The sequence below is a fragment of the Bubalus bubalis genome, chromosome 4 (genome assembly GCF_019923935.1).
Source record: "Bubalus bubalis isolate 160015118507 breed Murrah chromosome 4, NDDB_SH_1, whole genome shotgun sequence".
Classification (NCBI taxonomy): domain Eukaryota; kingdom Metazoa; phylum Chordata; class Mammalia; order Artiodactyla; family Bovidae; genus Bubalus; species Bubalus bubalis.
Genome location: NC_059160.1, coordinates 134,973,106 through 134,999,025, shown reverse-complemented (window position 1 = coordinate 134,999,025; position 25,920 = coordinate 134,973,106). Strand labels below are relative to the sequence as shown.

General features: G+C 46.5%; 1 protein-coding gene across 2 annotated transcripts in view; it reads left to right on the top strand.

Annotated features, from left to right (window-relative positions):
* Positions 1 to 269: 269 nt before the first annotated feature.
* The window catches only part of CCDC6 (coiled-coil domain containing 6), a 113,771-nt gene continuing 88,120 nt past the window's right edge, over positions 270 to 25,920 (top strand). Inside the window, exon 1 of one of the 2 annotated variants that reach the window (XM_044942107.2) lies at positions 270 to 428. In XM_044942107.2, the coding sequence (XP_044798042.1) occupies positions 285 to 428 (144 nt within the window). In that variant the 5' untranslated portion in view covers positions 270 to 284. Of the gene's footprint in view, positions 429 to 1,790; positions 2,680 to 25,920 lie in introns of those variants that run through there. The other variant, XM_006074799.4, reaches the window with a different exon arrangement.

Here is a 25,920-nt window from a genome sequence, read left to right as displayed (position 1 = left end):
CTCCCTGAGGCCTTCTAAACACAGTTACTGCCTGTGAGTATCATGTCAAAATGCAGTGTTCCTCCAAATCCGATTCAAAACCAATCCATTTTAAATTGCAGTAACTGTGGGCCCTTTAAGAAAGTCAAGCACTTTAAACCCCACCCCTCTGCCCACTGGTAGCAGTTAAGTCCTCTCTTTGAATGCAGTTGGTGATAAAGCTAAGAGAAAGGCAACTTGTCTCCTGAGTGTTTCTAAGTAAGCTCTAGAGGTGGAAGCTTTAAGATACTACGCGATAGGGAACAATGGAAACTTGTGAAGAATGGAAGCCAGACTGGCTCTTAAAAGATTCTATCACAGTGCTGGATAAAGTGGAAAGAATGTTAAGTTTGGGTTTCCCCTTGTGGAGCTGCTCCCCTATAGCTTTACTCCTCCATTTCACCCAGCAAGTGAGTTTTCCAGAAGCTGTTTCCAGTTTAACGAGCTGTTTGTCCCCTCTAGCAGATTCCCAAAAGGAAAAGTCAGAGAGAAGTGCAAGTTTCAGTGAAAATTATTAAACTGGTCACTTCTAACAGTTATTTACATTGGCTGAACGTTTCTGAAGAGCAAAGTCGACTCTTTTGTTGTTGTTCCTGCTACACCAACAGTGACTAATTCAGAAGTTTAGTATTAAACTAAAAAATAATTAGAAATTTGGGGTTTAATTGCGGTGGGCATTTTGGAGCCGGCTGCCAGAAAGCAGCCATCTTGGTAAAGGATGATGTCATTTGGAATACTTGGAGGTTTCACTTTATTCCTGGGTACCAGTTTTCATTAGCCATTGAATAACTGTAATCATTAGGCTAAATTTAGTTTTAAAGATAATGGAGGAGCTGAAATAAAAATCATTAAAGCCACTTCTTTATCCTTCCTAACACATTATAAACTTTCCCCAAAGTTCAAAGCAATAGAAAAAACTTCACCCCATTTTCCCTCTATATTTTGTTTCCATATGTTTGTCCTTCTGTTGACTAAGCTTGGGTAATAAAACTAGTCTGGTCGGTTTCATTTTCTGATTTTCATACATAAGTGAAAGTTGTTTTGTGTCAACAGTGTAAATGTTAAGAATCATCTCACCTGCTGGGCCAATTTCCTGTAAGCCTTTGTTTGGGAGGGGAGAAAGGGAAATGCAAGTTTTGATTTTGAATTACTTATTCTTTAAAACTAGAACCCCGAATTAGACCACACTAGCATAATTAATCTGTGTTTAGTTTTGACCTACTTAAATTTTCTAGGAGTGGGCAAGATGATGGGAAAGAAAATGATGGTTATGTTGCATTCCCACTTGCATTCATCACTATTCGTATAGCAGAATGCTCTGCCTGCAGTTGATTTGGAAAACTGGCACTTAAAAGACATGTTTTAATCCACAAAAATTGTTTGTCTTTTTTTTCTTTTTGGATTAGATAAATGTTACTGTCTTAATCCTATTGCCCAACAGGTCCTGGCATTGTCTGCAAAATGCAGAGAGAAAAGACAAGACTTGCACCTTGTTTAGACAATTGAGCGCAGGGTGGTTTACGGGATTATTAGGAGTAAAGAGGGCGGTGTGTCTCTTCTGCAGATCTTTTCTTAACGAGGTTAACCTGTGGCTCCTGTCTCGTCGCCCTCCTCCGCTCCTTGGAGGGGAACTTTCTGTTCCGTGAGCGCTATCCGAAGCTTCCCAGGCAAGCTCACTGAGAGATCAAACTAAAAGGGCTGCGTGTCTGTTTGAAACAGATAGAGGGAGACAGGAGCACACACGGTCAGCGGAAGATGGGGCCACGGAGTCGGCGGGGGCTGGATCCCCCAGCCGGGCTGACCTTTCCACGTGTCCCCAGCACCTGCGAGGCTAGTGGGGCATTAGGTTTCTTTTTCCCAGGAGCGGGCGCGAGCCCGGAAGAGGCTGGGCGGCCGCGGGCTTAGGTCAGGGGGCTGGGAGGCCCTCCCTCAGAACACGTGCGGTTGGCGAGCGGCTGGTGCGGAGGCTGGCCTGGCTTTCCCGCCCGGGTCCGGCCAGGGCGTCCCCAGCCAGCCGGCGGACGCCAGGAGGGCGGCGGCGGGCGAGTCTCGGAGCTTTCCGCCGGCTTAGCCGAGCGGCCTAGCGAGCGCGCCAGGCCCGGCTGGAGCGAGCCCCAGTGCAATACTGCCCGAGCCCGGGCGGGGTCTCTGTTCTCTGGCAGAGGAGGTCCCTTGGCAGCGGGAAGCTCCCTCTCTTTCTCTCGCCGCCGCTCCGAGTCTGCGCCCTGGTGCCAGGCGCCCAGCTCGGCGCTCCCCTGTGCTCGCTCCGGCGCCCACTCATTCGCAGCCCAGCCCTCGCCGCCGCCGCCTCCCTGCTCCTCCTCCTCCGCGTCTCCCCAGCCCGCCGCGGCCATGGCGGACAGCGCCAGCGAGAGCGACACGGACGGGGCGGGGGGCAACAGCGGTAGCTCGGCCGCCATGCAGTCGTCTTGCTCGTCGACCTCGGGCGGCGGCGGCGGCGGTGGCGGCGGGGGAGGCGGCGGCGGTGGGAAGTCGGGGGGCATTGTCATCTCGCCGTTCCGCCTGGAAGAGCTCACCAACCGCCTGGCCTCGCTGCAGCAGGAGAACAAGGTGCTCAAGATCGAGCTGGAGACCTACAAACTCAAGTGCAAGGCGCTGCAGGAGGAGAACCGCGACCTGCGCAAAGCCAGCGTGACCATCGTGAGTGCCCCCCCCCCCCCACCCTGGGGTGCGCCGCGGTGCTGACCTCCGCCCGCCCCTGGGAGATGCTGCCTCCCGACCCGGGGCAGCCCCCAGGCTCTTCGAGGCTTCCGATGACCTGCAGCGAGCACACTCGCTGCCAAGACCCGCCGGCCCCAGAGGGTGGAGGGAGTGGGAGGTGTCCCTTCGGAGCCGCGCGGGTCTGCCCTCCCCGGGGTCCAGGCCCCTCGCGGGGTGCGGGAGGAGGCTGCTGGGACCACCCGCACCCCACCCCACCCCACCACGTTCCCTTGTCGCCCCTGGGGGAGGAGGCTCCTCCGGGAGGAGCTGGAAGCTGGCGGCGTGGCTAGGGGAGGGGGGGGGGGCGGGGTGGGACTTTTTTCAGTCCTAGTTTGCTTGAGGGGTGCGTCCAGAATCGGGGAGTCCTACGCTGAGGGAGAGGCAGGAAGCCGGGGCCTGTTCCGGGGGCCTGGCCGGGGGTGCGGGGGGTGTGCAGCTGGGCTGGGCACTTGGTTGGCTGCAGAACGGCGCTAGCTGGATCGCCCGGGGAGGGGGCGGGAGAGAGTGGCCGGGAATCCGGGAAGTGCAGTTTTTCTGGCCAGGATCGAGAGGGAAGGGCGGGTACCGGAGCTGATGCTCCCACCTCCATTGGAAGTCCTTTCCCTGGGTGGGGGGTGGCGGCAGCCGTGTACTGCTGGGAGAATGCAGCATCTTATACCGGCTTGGACGGAGCGAAGGGTATGAAGCCTGGACCGACTGAAACCAGGGTGAAGGGGATCGACTGACTCCCTCGCCAAGCAAGAGGGAGTTGTTGTTTTTTGGTGTGTGTTTTTTTTTTTTTTTTTCTTTTTTTTTGCGTGTGTTTGCTTCCTTGGCGGTGGAGTGTCTGTCTGGGGGATATTTTGGTTCGGCGTCTATATACTTGACGGGAGAACGGGCTGTCTGTTCTCTTTCCACCTGGTCCCCGGAGGCTCCCCCCAAAAAGATAAGATTAGGTGTGTAGGTCTCCCTTTTCGTGTAGCAGGCCTTTGGAAAGGCCACTATTAGCTGTGATGAGGCGAAACATAACTGGGAAAAGTACAACGTGTGCTCTCACCTACTATCCCTGCCGGCTAGCCACATCATTGACATGCAGAATCCCCATACTGGCAACCCTGTTGAGATCAAAACAGTTTCCCAGCCAGGAGGAGAGAGGAAAATGTCAAGAAAACAAGGGGATGAATTGCCATAGTTACTCCACAATAGCTGATTAGGTTGAACCTTCAGATGGAGAAAAAATCGTGCATTCGGGGATGGATGGAAGATCACAACTCTGCAAAGGAAATGCGGCAAGTTTAGGATGCCCCTGTACCAGAAAAATGTCTTCAGTAGAGGATGGACTGTGTGTATCCACCAACCACCACCCCCCCTCCCCCCACCCCCCAACCTCCCCAACCCCCGCCCTGTGCTGGCTTGCACTTGGGGACTGGATGGCATTCTGAATTTGCTTAGAAAGCAGGTTTTCACCAAAGTTTCATTGGGATGGGCAGCCTAAATAGAAATCGATTGCTGAAAGACACTCCGCGTGCTCCGATCCAGCTCTGGTGAATGGCATTGGAGCAATATTCAGACTGTAAAGTTCTTGAAGTGCCCTTTTGGTAGGATGGGAAGGAATTTGCAGAGGCAGCCACTTCCAAGCCTTTTCTGAAGCTTTCTTGGCTGAGAGAGATGTCTTTGGTGAGTGGAGGTTTGAGAAGAGGGGGAAGTTGGTGGAAGCAGTTTATTTAAGATTGGAGTTAGTAAATGAGAGGGTGAGTCTGGTCTCTTGGAGAATGTGAACCACCGAAAGTTGTAAAACTTGCATAAAATGGAACCTCTGGCTTCTTGCATACTGTGAGCAATTCAGGCTGTTTTTGTTTGGGAAGGAGGATGGCGGGGTGGAGAGACTGTGAAAGGGTTAGCTGTTTGACACTTGACCATATTAAAAGTAGGTCTGTAAATTGTACACAGACACATTCATTCCTGGTGTGTAAGATCACAGGCCACTGAACACTTGGCATGAAGAGTTGTGCGAGGTGGTGGCTTCCTTGGAACTAACTTCCCTCAACTAAAACTGACATCTCACCAAATATGCTTTGTGAAAACTTCTGCGGCCTCACTGAGTCAAATTTTAGAATTGCTTTGGATGACAGCCTATAGGTACCAGAAGCCTCTCCGTTCTTTAATCTCTGATGAATATATTCAGGGAGATAAATAAAAAGTGCTTGTGGTTTACTGAGTTCCCTGATACCTGCCAGGTGTTACTCAGGCAAATGCAGAGTAGAGATTCCTTTGAGGGTTCTGTTGGAGTTGACTGACTTAGGACACAGATTGGGGTGAGTGGGTTTAACCTTTAGGGTTTGTAATTTGGGAGGAAAAATGTGTGTGACTACATGAAGTAAGTCTGTGGATGTAAGGATTCCGTCTATGTGCAACACTGCCATAGTCTGTGTCAAGGTTAAGCTGCGTGAAATTTGCTGCTAGCAATCCAGGAAGTTTGTGAAAAGACTTAAATATTCAGTTAAGTGAAGGCCTTGGTAGATTTCTCACTAATTTTATTTGAAGAGAAGATGGTACCAGAATCCTATATTTGTCTTCATGGCTCTTCCTAGTTCCTCTAATTATGATATTAACTTTAATATTTTTGAGCACAGAAGGTGATTGTGGATGTCTTTTCCTTGAACGTATTCAGCACACCCTGGGAAGAGAGAGGTGTTGCTTTTTTTTGGGTGGGGGGAGTAGTTTTAGGTTAGCAACGAACTTAAGCAGAAGGTACCAGGATTTCCCCAATACTCCCTGCCCTTCTTCCCCTCCTTCATTATCAACATCCCCCACCTGAAAGGTAGATTTGTTACAACCGATGAACCAACTTTGAAGCAACATAATCACCTAAAATCTACACAGTTCACTCTTGGTATTGTACATTCTATGGGTTTGGGCAAGTGTACAATGACTTGTAGCACCATGATAGTGGTCCAGTGGACCAGAGCAGGTCCAGTGCCATAAAAATCCCCCGTGCTCAGCCTTTTCATCCCTCACTAACCCCTGGCCACCACCAGTCTTTTTTCTGTCTTCCATCAGTTCATTTGCTCAGTCGTATCCGACTCTCTGCAACCCCATGGACTGCAGCATGCCAGGCTTCCCTGTCCATCACCAACTCCTTAAGCTTGCTTAAACTCATGTCCGTGGAGTCGGTGATGACATCCAACCATCTCGTCCTCTGTTGTCCCCTTCTCCTTCTGCCTTCAGTCTTTCCCAGCATCAGGGTCTTTTCCAGTGAGTCAGTTCTTTACATCAGATGGCCAAAAGCATAGTTCTGCCTTTTCCAGAAAGTCATATAGTTGGAATCATACAATCTGTAGGCTTTTCAGATGGTTTTCTTTCACTTAGTAAGATACATCTAAGTTTCCTCCCTGTTTTTTCATGGCTTGGTAGCTCATTTCTTTTTTCTTCTTTGGCTGTGCTGAGTCTTTGTTGCAGCACGTAGGCTTCTCTAGTTGAGGTTCAGGCTTAGCTGCCCTGCAGCATGTGGGATCTTGGTTCCCTGACCAAGGATTGAACACACGTCCTGTGCATTGGAAGGCGGATTCTTAACCACTGGACCACCAGGGAAGTCCCTCTTTTCTTTTTAACATCCAGTGATATTTGTTTGGCTGTACCACAGCTTACTTATCCATTTAACTACTGAAGGACTTGACTTGGTGGCTTCCAAGTTTTGGCAGCTATGAATAAACCTGCAGTAAACTTCTGTGTGCACATTTTGGGGTAGACAGAAGGTTTCTGCTCATTTGGGTAAGTAGGGAGGAGCTAATTGCTGGTAGTATGGTGAGAGTATTTTCATTTTGTTAAGAAACTGCCAAACTTTTTGGAGTGACTGTACCATTTTGCATGCCCACCAGCAGTGATGAGAGTTCCTGTTGCTCCACGTCCTTGCTGGTTTTGGGTGTTATCTGTCTTGGATTTTGTCCATCCTAGTAGGTGCGTAGTGATATCTCATTATTGGGCCCTCATTTTTTAAGCCAAGTCCAAAGGCTAATAGAAGTTCTTAACCAGCAGTCATTTCTGTCTCTTTTGGTATGTAGGTGCTTATTCTCGTCAAGCTACGCTTTTAATAAAGGATCGGTTTCATGGTCTGTATTCTCCACATCTGTGGGGAAGAATCAACTGTACAAGGCCCTTCATCCTTGTCTACAAGTGTCCACTGCCACAGCTTTCCCCTGGTGTGTTTTATTTGGGTTAGTGGTGGAATGGAATGTTTTGAGTGATTATCCAATTTCTCCCAGTAAATCAGCAGTGGAGCCAGACTTGTGATTATCAATCATAACTTCTTCTTTGGAGTGGAGAAAATAAACAAAACAAAACAAAAAATGCTCAGTTACACTGTTGAGTAGCTTTCAGATGTTAGGCTTGATCTTTCTGACTTGTCCTGTGGGTTAAAATGTAATAGGAGATTATCTGAGTCAACATAGAGGAATCCAGGGGTCGCGGTCTCTGGGAAGATGAAATGTAATTGTGGGCAGTAATTGAATGGCTTCTAAGTTCTGGACTAGTTTCTCCAGGTATAAGCAGGGTCTTATTCCTGGGATGCTAGTTCACCAAGGTGTGTTTTCTGGACCAGCTCAGACCTTTGCCATGTGTTTGGTTTGGAAGTAAAGGCCCATGACAAATTACTAGGATTTAAGTGTCTTTTTCTATCTATAAAATTCGTCTTTCATTATAGAAGTTGAGTGAAATAGAGGAATACAAAGATCTTTTGAAGTTATAGAAGAAAAACGTGTTGGTATGGCATTTAGATTAGAAAACTTGGCTATTTTAAATACCAACAGTGTAACAATTTCATTAACCAATAAAAGCCACCATATAGTTAACGTTGTGGATTTCGGATTATTTACTCTGGAAGCCCAATACACTATTTTCCATTTCTTAAGACTTTGTTTTGGCAGATTATGAAGCTGTCAGATCAACATTGCCCTTATAAAAAGGGGTAGTGTGTGACTTTTTTTTTCCCCTTGCTTTAATTTTTTTTTTTTTCCCCCTTAGATTCTAGTGAAAGCACCCACCTTTAGGTGCAACTTTGAGAAAAGTATGACCTCACAGTTAGGTCTGATTATACACAAATCCAGTCTTCTTACAGAGGCTATTCTTAGATTTCTTCTGTGTGTTTCATATAATCTCTTTGTATTTGATTTTTTACAAAGCCCTACAAAAGTGTAGAGGAGGTCAAGACAGTCTTTTCTAGGGCTTTTATTTCTTTTGCTGAGGATGGGGAATAGTTCAGAGAATCACCAGTATCTGGTTTGTGCTGACTCTTGTTCAAGACCAGAGACACTGGGCTGGAGCAGAAATCTGAAGGGACTGTTGATTGCTCAGACTTTCAATGGCTTCCATTGCCCTCTGGCTCTGGTGAACTTTTTGTGGTTTACCAGGCTCTCTGTGATCTGGCCCCTGCTTGCTTCAGAGACACACCCCTCACATTCTCAAAGCTCTCACTCTACTGAACTGCCGGCTCCTGAATCTCAGTAGGTTTCTCTGGCTTCTCTAAGATGTACCTCCTTGCCCTTAAATGTCCTTTCCTACCCTTCAACCTGTAAATCCAAACAGACTGTACTTCCTTCTGACCTCTGTGTGCACTAGTTCTGCCTCTTTGCCAGCCACACGCTGGGTTAGTTGCCCATTCATGAGACCGCTTCCTCTCCAGGCCCCCAGCATGTAGGTCTCCCCTCTGGGAGCAGAATTTGCCTTGTTCACGTCCATTCTTCAGTGCCTGGCATGCAGTAGACACTCAAGGGTATGTTGGGCTGACCTCAGAGGCATTAAGTGATGAAGTTTTGTTTTGTTTTCTCCTGGGCGAGGGAGCCAAGACTGTCTCCAATCCTTGTGCTCCTAGAGCTGCTCTCCTAACTGTGTCAGCAACAACAGCAAACACCATCTTCACCATCCTTCTATGGATGAATGGATACACTGTATACTTTGGGGGACCACCTCCATTAGTGTGTGTCCCACACACCTTTGCCTTCTGGTTATGGGTGATATTGTAGGCAACCTTGGAGCTCATACCTAGGCATTTGTGATAACGTTTTCACCTCTAAAAGGGGACACAGTGTCTTTGGGTTCACTTTTCCAAGGGTTGTTTGAACAAGGCTTAGAGGAGAAAGGGCTCTGTTGGAGGGGTTCACATTTGCCACTTCCGTTTTCTTGATGGTGACAGGTCACTCCAGGCATTCCTCATAACCTTATTTGATGTTGAAATGCCCCATGGCTGCTTCTGGAAAACAACCTGTGGGCCATCACAGCGAGGAGGTATCAGTGCAAATAGCGGGCACCTGAAGCTCCAATTGGGGCGGTTCCTGCAAACAGGATGGCAAGATTTGTTGAATCCTGGTGGATTTCCACGTGTGGCTTGCAAAGTGGATTTTGGGGGGGTTGATAGTGTCACACAATGTATACTTGCATTCTTGTTTTCTTCTGCCTCAAATCATGCCTTGCAGCATTTACTCCTAGAAATGCTAATCTGAGCCTTTAGATTCATACAGCCAGGTTGAGGAAGGAGTAAGGTCACCTTCTTTGTTCCCTCATGTACTTTGTCCCTCAGTGGTTAGGTGTTGCTTTTTGTTTTCAATCATAGGCAGTTAGTTGCTTTTATTAATAGATGGATTGAATGATCGTCAGAGCTGGTGATCACAGGTTCAGGGTGTTCCTGCTCAGTGGTGGTTGAAATTTTCCTGACAGTGAAATGAATGCTCTGAAAAGTATTTCTAATAGTCAGGATCTTGGAGAGGTATTAACTTGCAGACTCTTCCTACCTCCCCAAGGCTATCAGATTTTCTTACCTTTTATGCTTGTCAAGCCCCCAGCTGTGGATTTTATCTCAGCGCTCCAACTCATAAATTGCAAATATCACTTTGTGTAGGTGTTCTCTTTTAGGGAGAACTAACAAAGGATTAATAGTTTGATGGTTGTTTAGAATGAATTCACCCCCTTATTATTATTCATCCCTAGATCTGAGGCATGGGGTGCAGATTAGTGCTTAAAATTCATTTTGATACTCACTTGTTTAACGCTGGGAAATTTTCACCTCTTCAGTAAGGCACAGAATGGCGAGTCATAAATACAGCCTACAACAGGCAGGATTCAACCTACAAGTACTTGGGAACTGCCTACCGGGTGTCAGATACTCCAAAATACCCAGAAGGAATGTAAGGGCTTCTCCAGCAGGATTGCACTTGACTGGTGTTCAGCTTGGCCTTGGCTGGTTGCAGCAGGGAATTCAGAGCAGAGAGAACTGGCCTTCCCTCTCCAGCACTTTGCAGCCCAGAGAGTTGTGAGGTGCGGAAATAACCAACACACAAGTGGAAGCCAGAAAGGCGGTCCAGGCTGACAGGTGCCAAGGTTCCAGGGAGGGCTGGCTTACCTTCCACCTTCCAAAATAAAGTTCATCTCTTCTGGTGAATACCTTGAAGGGAAACAATGTGTCATATTCACTCACAGTTTAATTAGCTTCGAGTTTATTTTGTAAGGCAGCGATGGAGAGAACTGTTGCTCAATTTGTCTGTGTCCAGGTGGCACCGAAAGGCTTTTTGTTTGTTTTTAATTTTCTTTTAATGTGGTGATGATTGAAAAGAAATGTCAGTGATGTTTTTAATTTCATAATTTACATCTGCCCATAGACAGAAATTATCTAGGTGGTTTTTTCATCTATTCCTATTACACTCTGGGGCCCACCCACTTTCCTTACACAGACATTATTGGATAGACCCCATTTCTTAAATCTTTAATGGAAACTGTGAAAACAAAGACTTCTTAAGGTTAAAATGGATTAGAGATACTAGTTTATGGGCAGTTGCAAACTCCGGTTTTGTAAAAAAGCAGTGTTGATGGATGGGATAATCTTGCACGCATCTGCTCCAGATCAGACCAGCCTCCATGGGTGCCAGGTGTGTGTCCCGGGTGAGCGGGTTAACACCCTCCAGGGCATCTCGGGCCACTTGGGAGCAAATGAGGCCATTCGGTACTGAGGAGCAGAGCTGGGATATTCAGCCAGACAGATGTAGCTCATAATTCAAAAAAGTTTTCCATAGAAGGAAAGAGGAAAGTGAGAGAAGGAAAACAGCATGGGCTAAGGGTGAGCTGAAGAAAGTTCTTAGAAATCTACTACCTGCATTAAACCCTTCACATGTTTATTTCACTAGTGAGCTGAGTCTTGGGCAGTCAAGGATTTTGAGAATGAATTAGAAGGGCTAAAATAGTCCTGAGAGAAAAATTACTTGGTGTTTTAATTATAGAAAGAGCTTCTCAACGTATGAAATTATTTGCATATAAACAATGTTTTTTTTTTTTCCCCCAGTTATCTTAATACACTAACTCAAGTAATAACTTACTCTATTGAGATTTTTTTGTTTGGGTTTTTTTTTTTTGGTTCTTCACTAGGCAGGCCTTAATTTATCTAAACAAAGACATTTGCTAAGAGTCAAAACATTGTGTCTCTGCTTCGTTTAGTAACCTCTGATTATAGAAACACAAAAATTTGAGAGAGAAAAAAATTGGCTAGATGATTTTAACGTCTTTGTTAACCAAAGAGTACAATTTTAAGTGTATATGCTATAAAGTAGCAGTTTGGACTTCTTTCGGTCCAGGCAACCACCTGGTAAGGTACCATGTCTTTTGAAAAACGTTATTAACTGTTTCACATCATTTTAAACCTTGAGTGCATGTAGCTTATTATTTTGAAGTACTGAAGATACAATGACGTTTTTTTGGTTGTAATATATACACAATATAAGTGTTGCCCCTTGAACCATTTTTAAGTGTACGATTCAGTGGCATTAGTTAGATTTACAGTGTTGTACCACCGTCACCGCTATGCATTTCCAGAACTTTTTCAACATCCCAAGCAGAAACTGTTTACATTAAACAGTAACTCTTCATTTCCCTCCTACCTCCAGCCCCTGGTAACCTCTATTTCTAGTTACTTTAAAAAAAATTTTTTTTTTAATTTTTAAAGAAAAAATGGAGTCTGGTGTGCAAAAGCAGCTAGCTGCTTTTTCTTGTCTTAGTGTTGAAGTTGTGAATTAGGACCTAAAGCTTTAATTAAAATGCTGTTGATATCTTGCTCCAACTTCAAGTTTTATTGCCTCCTGGCTAATCCGTATCTGGTTCTTTTTGGTCATTCAGCAAACATATGGTACCCTAGCTCTAGGCTCTACACCATAGGTCTGAATCTGCTCTCAGAGTGGGCACCCAGATGTGGAGAACTGGGGAGGGACTAATGCACAGGGAAAGGTTGTCTTCTGGGAAAGAAAAAGGATTTAGCCCTAGCACCTTGTAGATGATGTTTGCCATTAAAAAAAAAAAAAAATCTAATGTTTAATTTCCTTGATAGCATTGCAGATAAACCATCCTTTAAGAAAGTCTGAAAAGGAAAAAAGATGCTTGAAATTCTTCCTTATCAGCATTGAACTACTTGCAAGTAGTTGCTATGACAACCGCTCGTGTTTACCCAGTGCTTATTATGGCGTGGGTACTGTTGGGAGGGGTTTACTTATATCCTGATTTAATCCACACCCCTGATGTGTAGCCTTACAGATTTGCAAATTTACACCCAGAGACGTTCTACAACTTGCCTGAGGACCTGTGGCTAGAATGGGAACTCTGACCTCAGAGTTTAAGCACAAGGCTACCCATAAACAAATTTATGAACAGTTGTGTCTTGATCCTGTTGGGGGCGTTTTCCTCTCAGTTGTCTTCCCACACTATCCTGTTCCTTCATTTAGAGTAGTCAGGGCTGCCCTGTTCCCGCCGCACATTCCCAGGATGCCAGCCCAGGCCTCAGGGAGTGTTTCCAGGGTTGCAAACTCTCTGCTTTGGAAAAGAAACAACGATAAAGAGGGTGCCTTCAGTGCGTGGGGTGTGCAGACTTTCTGACTGACTGGCCTCCAGTGTTGGGCCTGGGTCTGTTGCACCCCTTACCCTGTCTCGTGTTACTGCAGACTGTGCCACCTCTGCTGATCGCTCTACCATCGGGGCCCCCCTCCTCCGCTCTCCCGCCTCATCCCAGGCTGGAACCAGTCTCTTTACACTTAAGTTATAACCTCTACTTAAAAATAGTCTGACGAGCACAAGAGGAGTGGATTTTTTTCAGCCACTGTATTGATCACCCGCTGTATGCCAGGCAGTGTGCCACGGATAGCAGCTGCGAGGAGAGCTGGTGGAGGGCCCCTGACTCAGGGCGGGAGAGGGGCCGCAGTCACGGAGGGCTCGCTCTCAGGAGGTGGTGTGGAAGTGAGAACCTGAAAGATGAAGTTCATCTAGGCGCGGGCGGGAGTGGTGGAAGGAGGAGGCCTTTCGTCAAGGTGGGGAAAGAAAGGAAAGTGGGGGGTGGTGAGCAGGGCCTGGCTGCCTCTGTTCTTGGGTCCCTTCTGGGGGCTGATGACAGAAACGGGCAGGGAGGGGGAAACAGTTAGAACGTTTCTGGGTGTTCAAAATCTGCTCTGGCTGCTTAGTGGAGACATTTGTGTTTTCTATCTAAACTGTGTTAGTTGTCATCTATAAGATGATCCGTCTTATCCCATGGTAATAACAGCTCGTTATTTTGGTCTCGCTCTGCCTGGTGCGATTCTAAAACACCTTAGGTTCAGGGCCTCACTTGATGCTCACTGCAACCCTTTTGCTTCCTCTGTGTCCCGGATGAAGAAACAAGGTGGAACAGCCTCGGGGTCCTGGCGGTGCCGTGAGCGGCGGGACAATGATTTGAGCCAGGTAGTCTGTGATGGTAGCTTGACCAGCATATAAAACCTTGCCATTTGAAGCATCATTTGCCATTTTCCACAGTCTTAGCACAGCCACTGCTCAGTAAAGTTCATGGAATGTATTTGGGGGATGTCCAGCTTTACTTTGGTTAAACTCGCTAATGGCGTATAGCATACAGTAAAGCAGGGGCCCCCAGCTTCTCAGCCATGGACCAGCACAGCAGCAGCGTTAGATTAGAAACACAGTGCTCAGTAAATGCGACGCGCTTGAATCACCCCCGGACCAACCCCCCACCCCACCCCACCCCACCCCACCCCACCCCGGCCCTGTGGAAAAATTGTCTTCCACAAAACCAGTCCCTGGTGCCAAAAGGGTTGGGGACCACTGCAATAAAGTCTCCAAGCTTTGAATGCACAAACTGATGCAAAAGTGCTCAGTGAATTTACCCATAAATTCACCCGTGTAAATCACTACCCCACTTAAGATGCATGCTAGTATCAGCGCCCCCGACACCCCCCAAAGTTCCCTTGTACTCTGTTCCACTCACACCACACCCCCAGAGTGACTTGTTCTTACTTCTAACTCTGTGGATTAATTTTGTGCTTCTTTTTGAACTTTATATTGTAAGTAGCTTTAGACAGAATGTATTTTGTATGCGTGCAGATTCTCTGATTTCACATCCTAGTTCCTACATTAACTAACGTTAAACAGCATCCGTGTTACCTGTGGCAGTGGTCCTTTGCTGCAGCTGTGCAGTATTCCACTGTGGAATTGCCTTTAGCTCAGCTTTGCCCCTTGCGTAGCCCTGCCTCCTTCCCTAGTGTTGATCACTGGACATTGGGAGGCAGCACGGGCCCTATGGAATGTGGCTTCCAGTTAGTTGAGGTTCTAGCTACATTGATAGTTCGTTGTGCTGCCCTCAGAGCCTTTGAGCCTCCATGGACTTACCTGGTAAAACCACAGTCTCTAGGGTTAATACCAGTCTTGCTTCCACCCACTGTCATTACGAGGATCAGATGAAACAGTGCACGTCAAAGTGTTTTGATTATTTCTGAATTATTCTTCTAGAAAAATAATATTAAAGATGATTTGTAAACACCCACCCCACACATGTACATACATACTTTCTCTTGTTCTCCAAAATGTGCTTCAGAATCAAAGGTGTTCTTGATAACCCTGTTTATATGTAATATGATGGTGCAAAAAAACGTCTGAATTGCTGAGAGGGGGTGATCTCTCTGGAAACCTCAGGCTGGGGAGCTCTACAGTCTGACTTCTCAGGGCCTGTGTTTTTCTGGTGCTTGGGGATGCCTGGGAGCTAGGCTGATTTCCTAGGGTTTGGTGAGTCAGGATAAAACTGACCTGTGTGGCTGTGCATAAGTAATGAGAGGCAATCAAGTTTCCTAAAAGACCCATTTTTTCTTATAGGCCTGTTGTCGGGCTCTTTCCATTATTTCATGAAAAAAGACCCAATGTGCACCTTTGCCCAGTTTTCTGCCTTTAGCGCCGTGGGCAGCAGGCAGACAGCCTGCTTCTCTGTTGTGTGACTTTTGACCCTTTTCCATGGGGGTGTGGGTTCCAGAGGGTGGACTTTGATGGCGAGACATGCGTTCCACTCCTGCTTAGCGGCTGCTCTGAAGCACAGAAAGCACAACAGGACTCTTTGAAGCTGCCCGCCTTTGCAGGCTTGCAGTGCCCCTGTGCTGGAGGGACTGCGCGGCCTGGGAGCCCAGGGTGGGTCTGTGGAGGTCTGCGGTGGGACTGGTTTTCTGTCTGTCACCTCTGGCTGTCTCTGTAGCAGTAGCAATGGCAGCCTAGGGGTTTCATGAAGGTTGAAGGAACGTGCTTTTCACCAGGGCACTGTTGGTGTTTTAGTGGCCTGGTGTGAAGGCTTTTGGTTGTGATGAGAGGGGGCAAGAAGACAGTCGGTGTATTTCAGGAAGTCATAAACAAGTTGAAGTAAGCCTTCTGGGAGCCAGGAGCGCCCTTCCGTCTTTCTCACCTGTCTACTTCAGCCAAGGCTGCTGGGGTCTCTTGGTTTCTCCCTGCCTTCTTCCCAGACCACTTGGGGGGCCTGCCTGTCAGATTCTTTCAGGTTGAAGGAGATCAGCATTGATGACTTTGAATCCCTGATTTGTGTGCTTCTTTCTCGGCCCCGTGCCTTGCAGCTCTGGGTCCTTGTAACCCGATGGGGGATGTGAAGAGGCACCGGGAATCCACCTGCCAGCCCACACTTGAAAGCCAGTAGGCTGCGCTGCTTCTCATAAGCCCGGTGCATTCTTGTTCTCAAATTCCCATGGGTTCCACTGCTCCCCCTTCTTTGTTCTTTAGCTTTAAGTCGATGTGTTGCAGATTAGCATCCTCCATAAGGCTGTCTGTGTGAATCATCCCTTTCTTCCTTTTATTCATTAACTCTTTTCTATTTTTCCACACTGGGGTTCTTGGAGACAGCTTGGTATAATGAAGACTCGGAAACCAGATAGGGTTGCCACATTCAGCAAAAATACAAGATGAGGAGCCATGTTTAAATTTCAGGTAAATGATGAGTAGTTTCTTAGGGTATATGTGTTCCCACTGTGGAACATATATGTACTAAATGGAATATATATGTGCTAAAAAAATTATTTGTAGTATTTGTCTGAAATGCAAACTTAACTGGGTTCTTGATTTTTTGTTTTGTTTTGTTTTGCCCTGCCTCCTGGCATGGGAGAAGTTAGTTTCCCAACCAGGGGTGGAACCTGACCCTCCTGCATTGGAAGTATACAGTGTTAACCACTGGACTGCCAGGGAAGTCCCTGGGCAGCTTGTATTTCACCTGGAAATCCTGAAACCCTAAGATTTAGGAAAAAAAAATCTCAGTTCTGCTCCGGCCTCCCTCTGTGATCACATGGCATCTTATGTGACCCCTAAGCCACTGTATCTTCTCTCAGAAGGGCTCATGGTCTCTCAGCACTCAGGTTTGAGGGATACCTGATGAGGCTCATGGAAGCCCTCAGGATGTGTTCAGTATCTTCCTTTTCTGCCTTTATGCAGTGATGGTGGGTTTGCTTCTTGCCTGTCTTCCTTTTCCTCCTCTCCTCCCCTGTGAAGCCAGCCCACTGTCCTCTCCTTTAGTGTGGCTGTTTTGTTTTTTTTTTTTTTTGGCTGTGCCGCTGGCATGCAGGCTCCTAGTTCTCTGACCAGGGATGAAACCCATGCCCCCTGCAGTGGAAGCGCAGGGTCTGAACCACTGGACTACCTGGTGTAGCTTTTTGGGTCTTCTCAGGGTATCACCTCCTCTCCTTCCTCAAGCTGCTCTGAATTCGCTTTCACTTTTTCTGCCCTTCCTCTACCAGCTTCCTTTTTTCTTTTTCCCTGGAAGCCGTCTTTGACTGTACGTCTCAAGTAGCTCCCTTTATTTGGCTGCATGTTACCAACCCTCTTGTTCAGTTTTTCCTTTCCTTCTGAGCCTATAGTGACTCAGGGAGAATGGGACCCTTTGGCCTTACTGGGGGGCCAGGCAGCACACACATATCCTTTCAGGGCCTTGGTTTTCGTCTCGGTTTGCTGAGAAGGCTTGTTGAGAATTCAGGGGTTGCAGGCTGGCGGGCTGCCTTTGGCCCACAGGTGAGCAGTTTGGAAAGCCCTTGGAAAGAGAGGTCTTAGGGAAGGAAAGGCACGGATGCTCTCGCCTGTCTTGGGCAAACCTCCCTGTCAGCTTCCCAGGCTGATTCATTTTGTGCCCTGATGGCACTTGGGTTTGAGACTGCTGAGCTCTGCTGCAGATAATGACTGATGCAGCCAGCGTGCAGTCCTTCACGAGTTGAGCTCTTGAAACAAAGCCACAGGGCACAGTTGGTGCAAATTTACAGATTGGGAGAGCAGAGGTAGAGGGAGGTACCTTGCCAGAGTCATTGGATTGGCAGCCCTTGTTCTGAACCACTGTGCTGTATTTCTGTGACCAGGTGCAGCTGTGAGGGTCTATGAAATTCCTTGCAGGAGTTCAGACTAGAGCACAGTTTGCTTGTCTTTTAGATTCATAATCTCCAGTCCTTGCCTTAGATTCTATATTCTTGGGTAGTGAATCCTTGGATTCTGTTTCCTCTCAAGGATCATTCTTCTTTTTCTTCGTATCCTGAAAACCGGCTTCACATGTGGGTGTTGAGCCACAAGACAAAGCCAAGCCAGTGATCCACAGAAGGAAGGATTTATTTGCAGCAAGTAAGGAGAACACCTGGGATCTTCCCCAAAGCAGCAACTCCCCAGTAGCAAACCTGGGGAGGTTTTAAGCTAAGGGTACATGCATATTCAGGGCTTCCCAGGTGGCTCAGAAGGTAAAGAATCTTATCTGCCTGCCAATGCAGGAGACCCAGGTTCGATCCCTGGGCCAGGAAGATCCCCTGAAGGAGAAAATGGCAACCCACTCCAGTATTCTTGCCTGAAAAATGCTATGGACAGTGCAGCCTGGCAGGTTATGGTCCATGGGGCCGCAAAGAACCAGACACAACTTAGCAACTAAACAACAGCAACATTTATACTTGTGAAGGGGCTGGGGCAGAGGATTCAGTGTAGAATTGGGGCAAGGTTTAACAAAAGTCTAAGCTTTAGTTGATTGAAGTTGTGAGGGTCAGAAAAGGTCAACTTCATCATTCCATCTTCCACTGGGTTGAGGCTTTTGTTCTTGCAGAACTCAAAGATCAGTATCAGATTGTAATAAATACCCCTCGAGGAGGAACTGGGATTCTGTATGTCACTGGATTGTTGTTTCCTTTTTTTTTTTTTTTTTTTAATTATTATTATTATTATTTTTTTTTTGGATTGTTGTTTCTTGACTGCTTTCCCTTTGTTCCTGTTTCCCTCACTTCCCTTAAGATCTTTAATTACTGAGACCTGTTCGAAAAGGTACTATGTATGGCCAGGCTTAGATCACAGAGTGGCTTAAGCCAAAAATGGCTTCTCATGTCAGAGCCATGGCTGGTTCTTTTTCTCCAGGAACCCCCTACTCTTATCTGCATACACTGTAAAGATGTTTCCAAGAGTTTTCTCTTCCTGTGCATCTTTATAAATGGTTAGGTATCCTTGGCATTCATTTAAGTAAGTTTAGTTTGGGGGCACCTACTAAGTGCCAGCTATATGCTTGAGGTGTCCTTTGAGGAGCAAGGCAGGGTATAAGTAGTGAGCGAGTGCCCTGCCCTGGGTGGAGGACATCCAAAGCCGAAGAAGACTTTGTGAAGGAGCTCACAGGCTGCTAGGAAACTGGTGAGAAAGTGATGACCATAGCATGGTTGAAGAAAGATGGAACCTGTTTAGGGTTCACACAGGAAAATAGACCCTGTAGAGTAGGAGGGAGATCATTCAATCTGGGGAGTTGGTTATCCTACTGGTAGAGTTGCTGAGAATAGAACTCACCAGGAGGTGCAGTGAGACAGCCCAGGGGATTGGAGCAGCAGGACACCACTCCTCTGGAGGACAAAGGGTGGAGGTGGTGGTGTCAGAGCCCAGGGCAGGGGTCACTCAGAGAGAGAGCTGGAACCACGAGGGCCTTGAGACCAGAATGCTGCCCAAGGTGGGGAGAAGAAGGGAGAAATTCCCCCACCCTCCCTCCTTCCAGCCTCCAGCCTCTTGCCTGTGCTTTTCATTGGCTGAATTTGGCTGGAAGCCTGGAAGTCTCTGACTTGAGGGATCGGGGAGATGAAGCCTGCAGAGGTTTCCCCCCCTCCCTTGCTGAGCAGGACAAGGGCAGTGCGGGACTTTGGGCCAGACCAACGCAGGACTGGCTCAGCAGAAATGAAAGTGCAGTGATGACGGTCGATCGGGGTGGTTGCTGAACGCTTCACAGATGGCAGGATGTTGGAGGACTCGGAGGTTTTTGTTCCCTCTGGAGGAGGGTGCGAAGGGCATTCCAGGCATTGCATGGGCCAAGGCCCGGCAGCCGGAATCGCAGGCCGCACTTGTAGCGTCGCAGGCGGCTCCGAGTGGCTGCAGGGGTGCCTGTGGTCTTGTCCCCGTCCCTCTTTCTTCTGCCTCAGAAGCCACTTTCCCAGAGTGCTTTCTCCTGTCCATGTTCTCATTTATGACTGACGTGATTTTGACACAGAGAAAGCCTGGGTGGGCAGCTCTGCACCCCGAATATCCTCAAGACCCACTGCCTCCTTCACAGAACACACGTGCTTTCACAGTGCTCACGCCTGGGGTGCCTCACAAGTCCCAGACAGCAGCAGTTCAGGGCCGATGCGAGTTACCTCTGATGCCTGGGACCTGTCACACCCCCAGGGCTCTGATGAAGATGCAGATCCTTGGGAGGAAACAGCTGTTCGTGTTAGTGACTTTCAGCGACTTGTCTCCGAGCCCTGAATGGCTGGCGCTCAGTCATGCTGTTAGAATACGTTTCTCACATCCCCCTGCTGTGAAATTCGTTTTTTATGATGATAGAGGATATTGTTGAAACTTTCTTTATTATGAAAAATTTCCAGCATGCACAAAAGTAGAGTGAACGTACAAACCACCCAGCTTCACCGGTGACCATCACGGTCAGTCTTCAAGTGGTTTCACTGGGAAAGTTTCATTCACATCTCTGATAAGGGTTTTATAACCACCACACCATTATCTCATTTATAAAAAAAAGTAGTATTTCCGCTAGCACATTTATGTTTGGAAAGTCAACAGCAGAGAATTTTCTGGAATCATATGTGTTATCCTTGCTTCCCCTCTGCTTTGAAGCTTTACCCATGTGACCCGAGGCTGTTGGCCCCAGATGGAAATCTGTTTCTCCTTAGTGTGCTGCTGGCAGGCTCTGGGACCTTTTACCTGCTGCCCTGTTTTTCTCGGTACAAGCATCTCAGTCATGCTGCCGCTGCCTCTCCTCAGGAAGGTATGTGGACTGGCTTCCCACACAGGGGTGTGAGTCTTAGGTCACCCACCATCCTTGTATATGTAGGGTGAGAATCTTGGCATGTATTTGCAGCTCTGCTGCAGGAAAATCTTAGTCTTCCCCTGGAAGCTTTGAGCTGGGAAGCGTCTGCCGAGCATCCTGGGAGGAATCATGCTGTACATAGCAAGGTGGGCCGGCATGGAGGACTTCTAGAAAGTCTGGCACAGTGTCGGGTGTGAGGCCACTCAGGGTTCGAGAGCACCAGACAGGAAGCCGTGGGCAGCGTGTGCAGGCAGATGGCTTCTGGACAGGTAGAAAATGAGCATCCCGGTGCAGAATCTCCAGCTAGAAATCTGCAGCTCGTGCAGCATCAACAGAATGGTTCCAACTCAGTTATTTCTCTGGACTCTCACAGCAAAGTCTCTTCAGTGGGAGTCTCACCTGAAAAATAAAGGACCTGGGGCTCAGGGGAAACTGAAATTCCTGGCCAGGGAGGAGTGCTGGTAAGTGGAGCAGTGGGATGGCAAGGTAGCGGCCTGACTCCCAGGCAGAGGTGCTTTCCATTTGGTCAGCTCTTCATCAGAAAAGGGGAAAAAATGGATCTGTTCGGTCAGCACTTAGAAACAAGGGGAACTGAAGGGAGCTTTGGCAGTAATTCGTGAAGGAGAGTGAGGTGACCAGTAGCAAGAGTTCTTTTACCAAAAATTACCCAAATACTTGCCAGATCTCTTACCAGCTAGGACCAGTCCACGTGGGTAGTGAAGCCTCAGTGGGTGTTGGGGCAGGATGGCCAGGCCCTTCACTTATGTGAGTCTAGGAAAAGAAAGGGTGGGTGGTCCCAGCTGTTGACATCCAAGGGATGATCCGCATTATTTGACTCTGCTCTTGTGTCAGCTCGTGTTTAAAGTGGGCCACTGACTTGGGGGGCTTGGGCCTCTGATTACTTTCAGAGCCATTGCTCTTTGTGGGAATCATTTGACCTCTGCAGGCAATAGCCTTCCACCTTTCAGTGTGTGATTCCCAGACTTTGCTCTCCAGATAAGTCACCTGGAGAACTTCACACATCCTGATACCTGGTGTCACATCCTTCAAAGTCTGGGGATCAGAGCCAGGCGTTATTTTTGTTGTTGTTGTTGTTGAAGGTTCCCAGGTAAGTTCAAAGTTGCTTTGGACTCAGCAATAAAATCTAAAAGTATACATTTGTGAATATATATCAATCTCATCTGAGGCTTGAGGAAAAAAAAATGTGTGTGTGTGCTCAGTTTTGTCCAACTCTTCTTGGCCCTGTGGACCAAGCCCGCCAGGCTCCTCAGTCCATGGAATTCTCCAGGCAAGAATACTGGAGTGGGTTGCCACTTCCTCCTCCAGGGGATGTTCCTGACCCAGGGATCGAACCTGCATCTCTTGTGTCTCTGGCATTGGCAGGCAGATTCTTTACCACTAGCACCACCTGGGAAGCCCTGAGAAAAAAATACTGCCCCTTTAAACAGTTCTTTTGTGTGTTTTTCCCTATTGGTTATTTTTTCTCAGCTTTATTGAAGACGGAGTGGATATAAAACATTGTGTAGGTTGAAGGTGTTGATTTGAGAGGCTTTTATATTGCAAAATGATTAACTGCTATAGCATCAGTTAACTACCTGCATGGCGTCAGTCATGTAATTACCTAAAATGTTCTTTGATTTTTTCATTGTGTTTTTTGAATAGCAGAGGCAGCCCATTATATGCTTTCTCCTTTTTTACACAAAAGGTGGTTAATTGAGTCTTTGTTCAATGCCTCTCACACTTAATTATATTTTGGAGATTTTTCATAAGGATTCACTGACTGCTTCCTCATTCTTCTTTATAGTTGCATAGTAATCCATTGTATGACTGGCTCTTACTCTTGGGTACCTCACTTGTTTTCAGTCTTTGGTCTCAGAAACAGTGTTACGATAACCTTGAACTTGGATCATTTTCTACATGCATAAGTATTTCTAAGGGGATATATTGCATTTGTTAATGCTTACCAGCCACATATTATACACTGGCCACTCTCTTAGACCATTTTCTTGTATTGGCTCAGTCCTCAGGTTAGTCTGTGAGGTAACCAGTATTATTACCTCTATTTTACAGATGAGGAAACTGAGTCTTAGAGTAGATTGGGTGATTTGCTCAAAGTCACAGCCCAGAGAGTGGCAGAGTCAAAATTCACACTTAGGCAAGTTAATTGCAGAGGAGTTCCTTCACTCTGAGATACTGCCTTTCTGGGTAAATTCCCAGACGTGACACTGTGGGGTCAGATGCACTATGCATGTGTGATTTGAATAGTTGTTCCCAAATTGCCTTCAACAGGTCTTATACTAATTTATTTACACTTCCACGTGCAGGGTATGAGAGAGGGTGCGTGTGGCCCGAACCTCATTTTTATCAGACTTGAATTTTTGCCAGTCTGGTAGATCAAAAATGTGATGTTGACATAGTCTCTCTGTATTTCTCTCAAGGAAAAACAGGTCAGCGTCTTTTCATACATGTGGAAGAGTATTTGGACTTCTTTCCTGTAAATGCCTAGTTATAGTCTTTCTCATCTCTCTTCGGGGACGCTGGTCTTCCTCTTAACCCATTTTTCTCAATACTTGGTTTATTACAGAGAATTGCCCCCCCCGCTTTTTTTTTTTTTTTTTCTAATTTCCAGTTGCAAAAAAATTTCCCACTTGTCATTTATCTTTTGACTTGGCTTTGGTGGGTTTTTTTTAAGCCATAGTGAAACATGTTTATGCTTTCTTAATGCCATTTTTAATTTACAGGAATTACTGTTATGATATTATGGTAAAACTACTGTATATTTATGCTTTTGGGAAAAAAAAGTAGGACAGATGATTGCGATTTTGTTTCAATAGTAAACAGTACATTTAAAAGGGATTCAGAAGACATCATAGAAGAAAGCATGCTAGATACTCTTGAGTTCCATTAAACTTGAATTCATAGCTGAATAATAGAGGCACAGCTACTGGTGTGTCTCATCTTTTTTAAAAAAGTTTTTATTGGAGTGTGGTTGATTTAGCAATGTTCTCCACATCTTCCTCTACAGTATTACTTTATATTTCATGTAAGATCTTGAATTAGGAGAAATCCTCTTCTGTGAGGGACTGGTCAATTCCTGAATTATGTGCATTTTGGATATTCTTACTGTAGCCATTTCCTCTCTCCAGAACCTTCTTAAATGACTTGCCATCTAATTGGCATTATTTCTCTCTCCTGCTCAGTTTCAGACTGTTTATCTGGTGGTTTTATTTTACTCTTCTGTATTTTCCATTTCCCCTGCTTTAAAGAGAGGTTAGAAGCTCTGGACCTTAAATTTAATCATCTTCCATATTGACCAATTAGCAATTCATCTTTGTTCGTCTCACAAATATTTTTGAGGATAGGCCTTGTGCCAGCTACTGTACTGGGTTTTAGGAGACAGTCCTTGAGTCTTGGAGCTCATATTCTAGGAGGAATAGACATCAGACATCTAACTTTAAGTTATAGAATTAAAATTGTGATAGATGCTTTAAAAGATACGCCTGTGGTTCTCAGAGGATATGATAGGGGAACTGAACAAGTGTGGGGCAGCCCAGCCGAGTTCCCCAGAGACGACGTGTGGGCTGCCGTCCTCTGAAAGATGAGTAAAAGTTAGCTACACAGAGGATTGGTAAAACATGTTCTGGGCCAAGATAACAGGCCATGCAAAAATCCTGAAAGCAACAGCAGCAGGGTGAGTTTGAGGAACTGAAAGATGTGTGATTAGAGCACGATCTGGATGTGGGCTGAGGAAGGATCTGGAAGTAGGTGGGGCCCATGTTGACGAGGTTGACAGTCTGCCTCCTACGCTACCGAGTTTTCCTTTGAATAAACCTTGACCACTTAGTGAAATCTGTAAGATGTCCATTTGAAGAGAACAGACCTACTCGTTAGCTTTGTCTTCAAATTTCTGAGCTGGAGAATACCTTCAATGTTGCTTATTGCTAATCTAATGCTCACTTTTACAGATGACAGTCCAGGGAAAGCCAGTGACTGGTAGGAGTCCATGCTGGTAGCCAGTGTCAGAACTTGAACTTTGGTCTCCTGGTTTGTAGACGGTGTTCTTTGTACTCTGCACTTCCTCTTCCCTTAGAGAGCATGTGTTCTGTCTAAAAATGGAAATGTGTTTTGATGTGTAGTTTTTTTCTGATTTTCATGAGAACACTTATGAAGGTATGAAAAGTAAATCCTTTAAGAAGTTCATTGAATGACATTTATTAAAAAAAAACACCATGCAAAAGGGGAGATTGCCTTCTAGATGGAGGGATCTACTGAGACTATGTACGTGCCTCTCATCTTACAGCTTCTGTATATGCTTTATTATCTAGAGCGTCTAATTCAAGTAGCAGTGCTGGCATATGTGTCTTTTAAATCAGGAATAGGTGTTTATTCTAAGGTCTGTGCCAATCTAGAACATTCTTTGGATGAATGAATTTGGCCTGCAAAAATGGCATTTTAATCCATCCTTTTTTAGTTTTTCTTCAGGGCATGTTTTTGCCAATCATCTTCTTGTTTCAAAGCCCATATGTGGCCAAAAGATTTACTGCTAGTTAAGCAAACCTCCACTTCACTGGAGGACTGAAGAAGGAATAAAGATGGGAGGACCGTCAATATGTAGCAAATATGTCCAAAAATGGGTTTTGTCCTTCCTACCCCTGGTTCACACTTGATTATGTCCCCCTTTGAAGTTAAAGGATGGGTAAGCCTGCTCTGTGCTTTTTTTGTACAAGGGAAGGAAAAAGGGGAGATAGTCAAGGGTCTGTTCTTCCTACATCTATAAGTTTTAGGTCCTTAGGTGGTGGAGGGCTCTTGCCTGTCCTCAGTGGAATTCCTTGACATTTTATTAATGTGTTGAGTCCTGTAACCTGCCCCTTGAGTGAGTCAAAGCCTCAAGACCTTCCCTTATTGGACCCTGTACATTTATCCTCCTGTAATGCAGGAGTCGCAGGAGACATAGGTTTGATCCCTGGGTTGGGAAGATCCCCTGGAGAAGGAAATGGCAACCCACTCCAGTATTCTTGCCTGGAGAATCCCATGGACAGAGGAGCCTGGTGGGCTGAGTCCATGAGATCGCAGAGTCAGACACGACTTAGTGGCTTAGCACACACATTTTTGTGCTATGAAGTGTCTCGTGTGCATGTTTCAGGTCTTGGCTGCTTACGTGGGGAATGGAAAGGAAGTCCAGAAAAAAAGGTGGATTCAGTGGTGTTAGCAATGAGGTAGGCCAGAGGCTGGCACCAGGGGGGAGGTTAAGGTGAGTGGGGAGGAACAATTAATTTTAGGGTCTTAGATAGGCAGGGGTCAGACATAGGAAAGTTCCTTCCTGTCGGGATCAGCTGCCTGGGAAAGTGAGTGGAAAAAGAGTCAGGTTATTTAGGAAGTGGTCTGGTCAGCAGAGGGCACAAGGAGCCTGGACAGGACTTGCTTATCAAGGTGGGAAGGTAGGAAGCGGGTTTTTGGATTTCTGCCCAAGGTTGTCAAATCTCTGCTTAAGTCTATAGATGAAGACAAACAGCAGTGTCCTCCTGGCATTTTTCCATTTTGTATTCTGTGTTCTTTCTCTTCTCCCTTCCATCATTAAATATTAT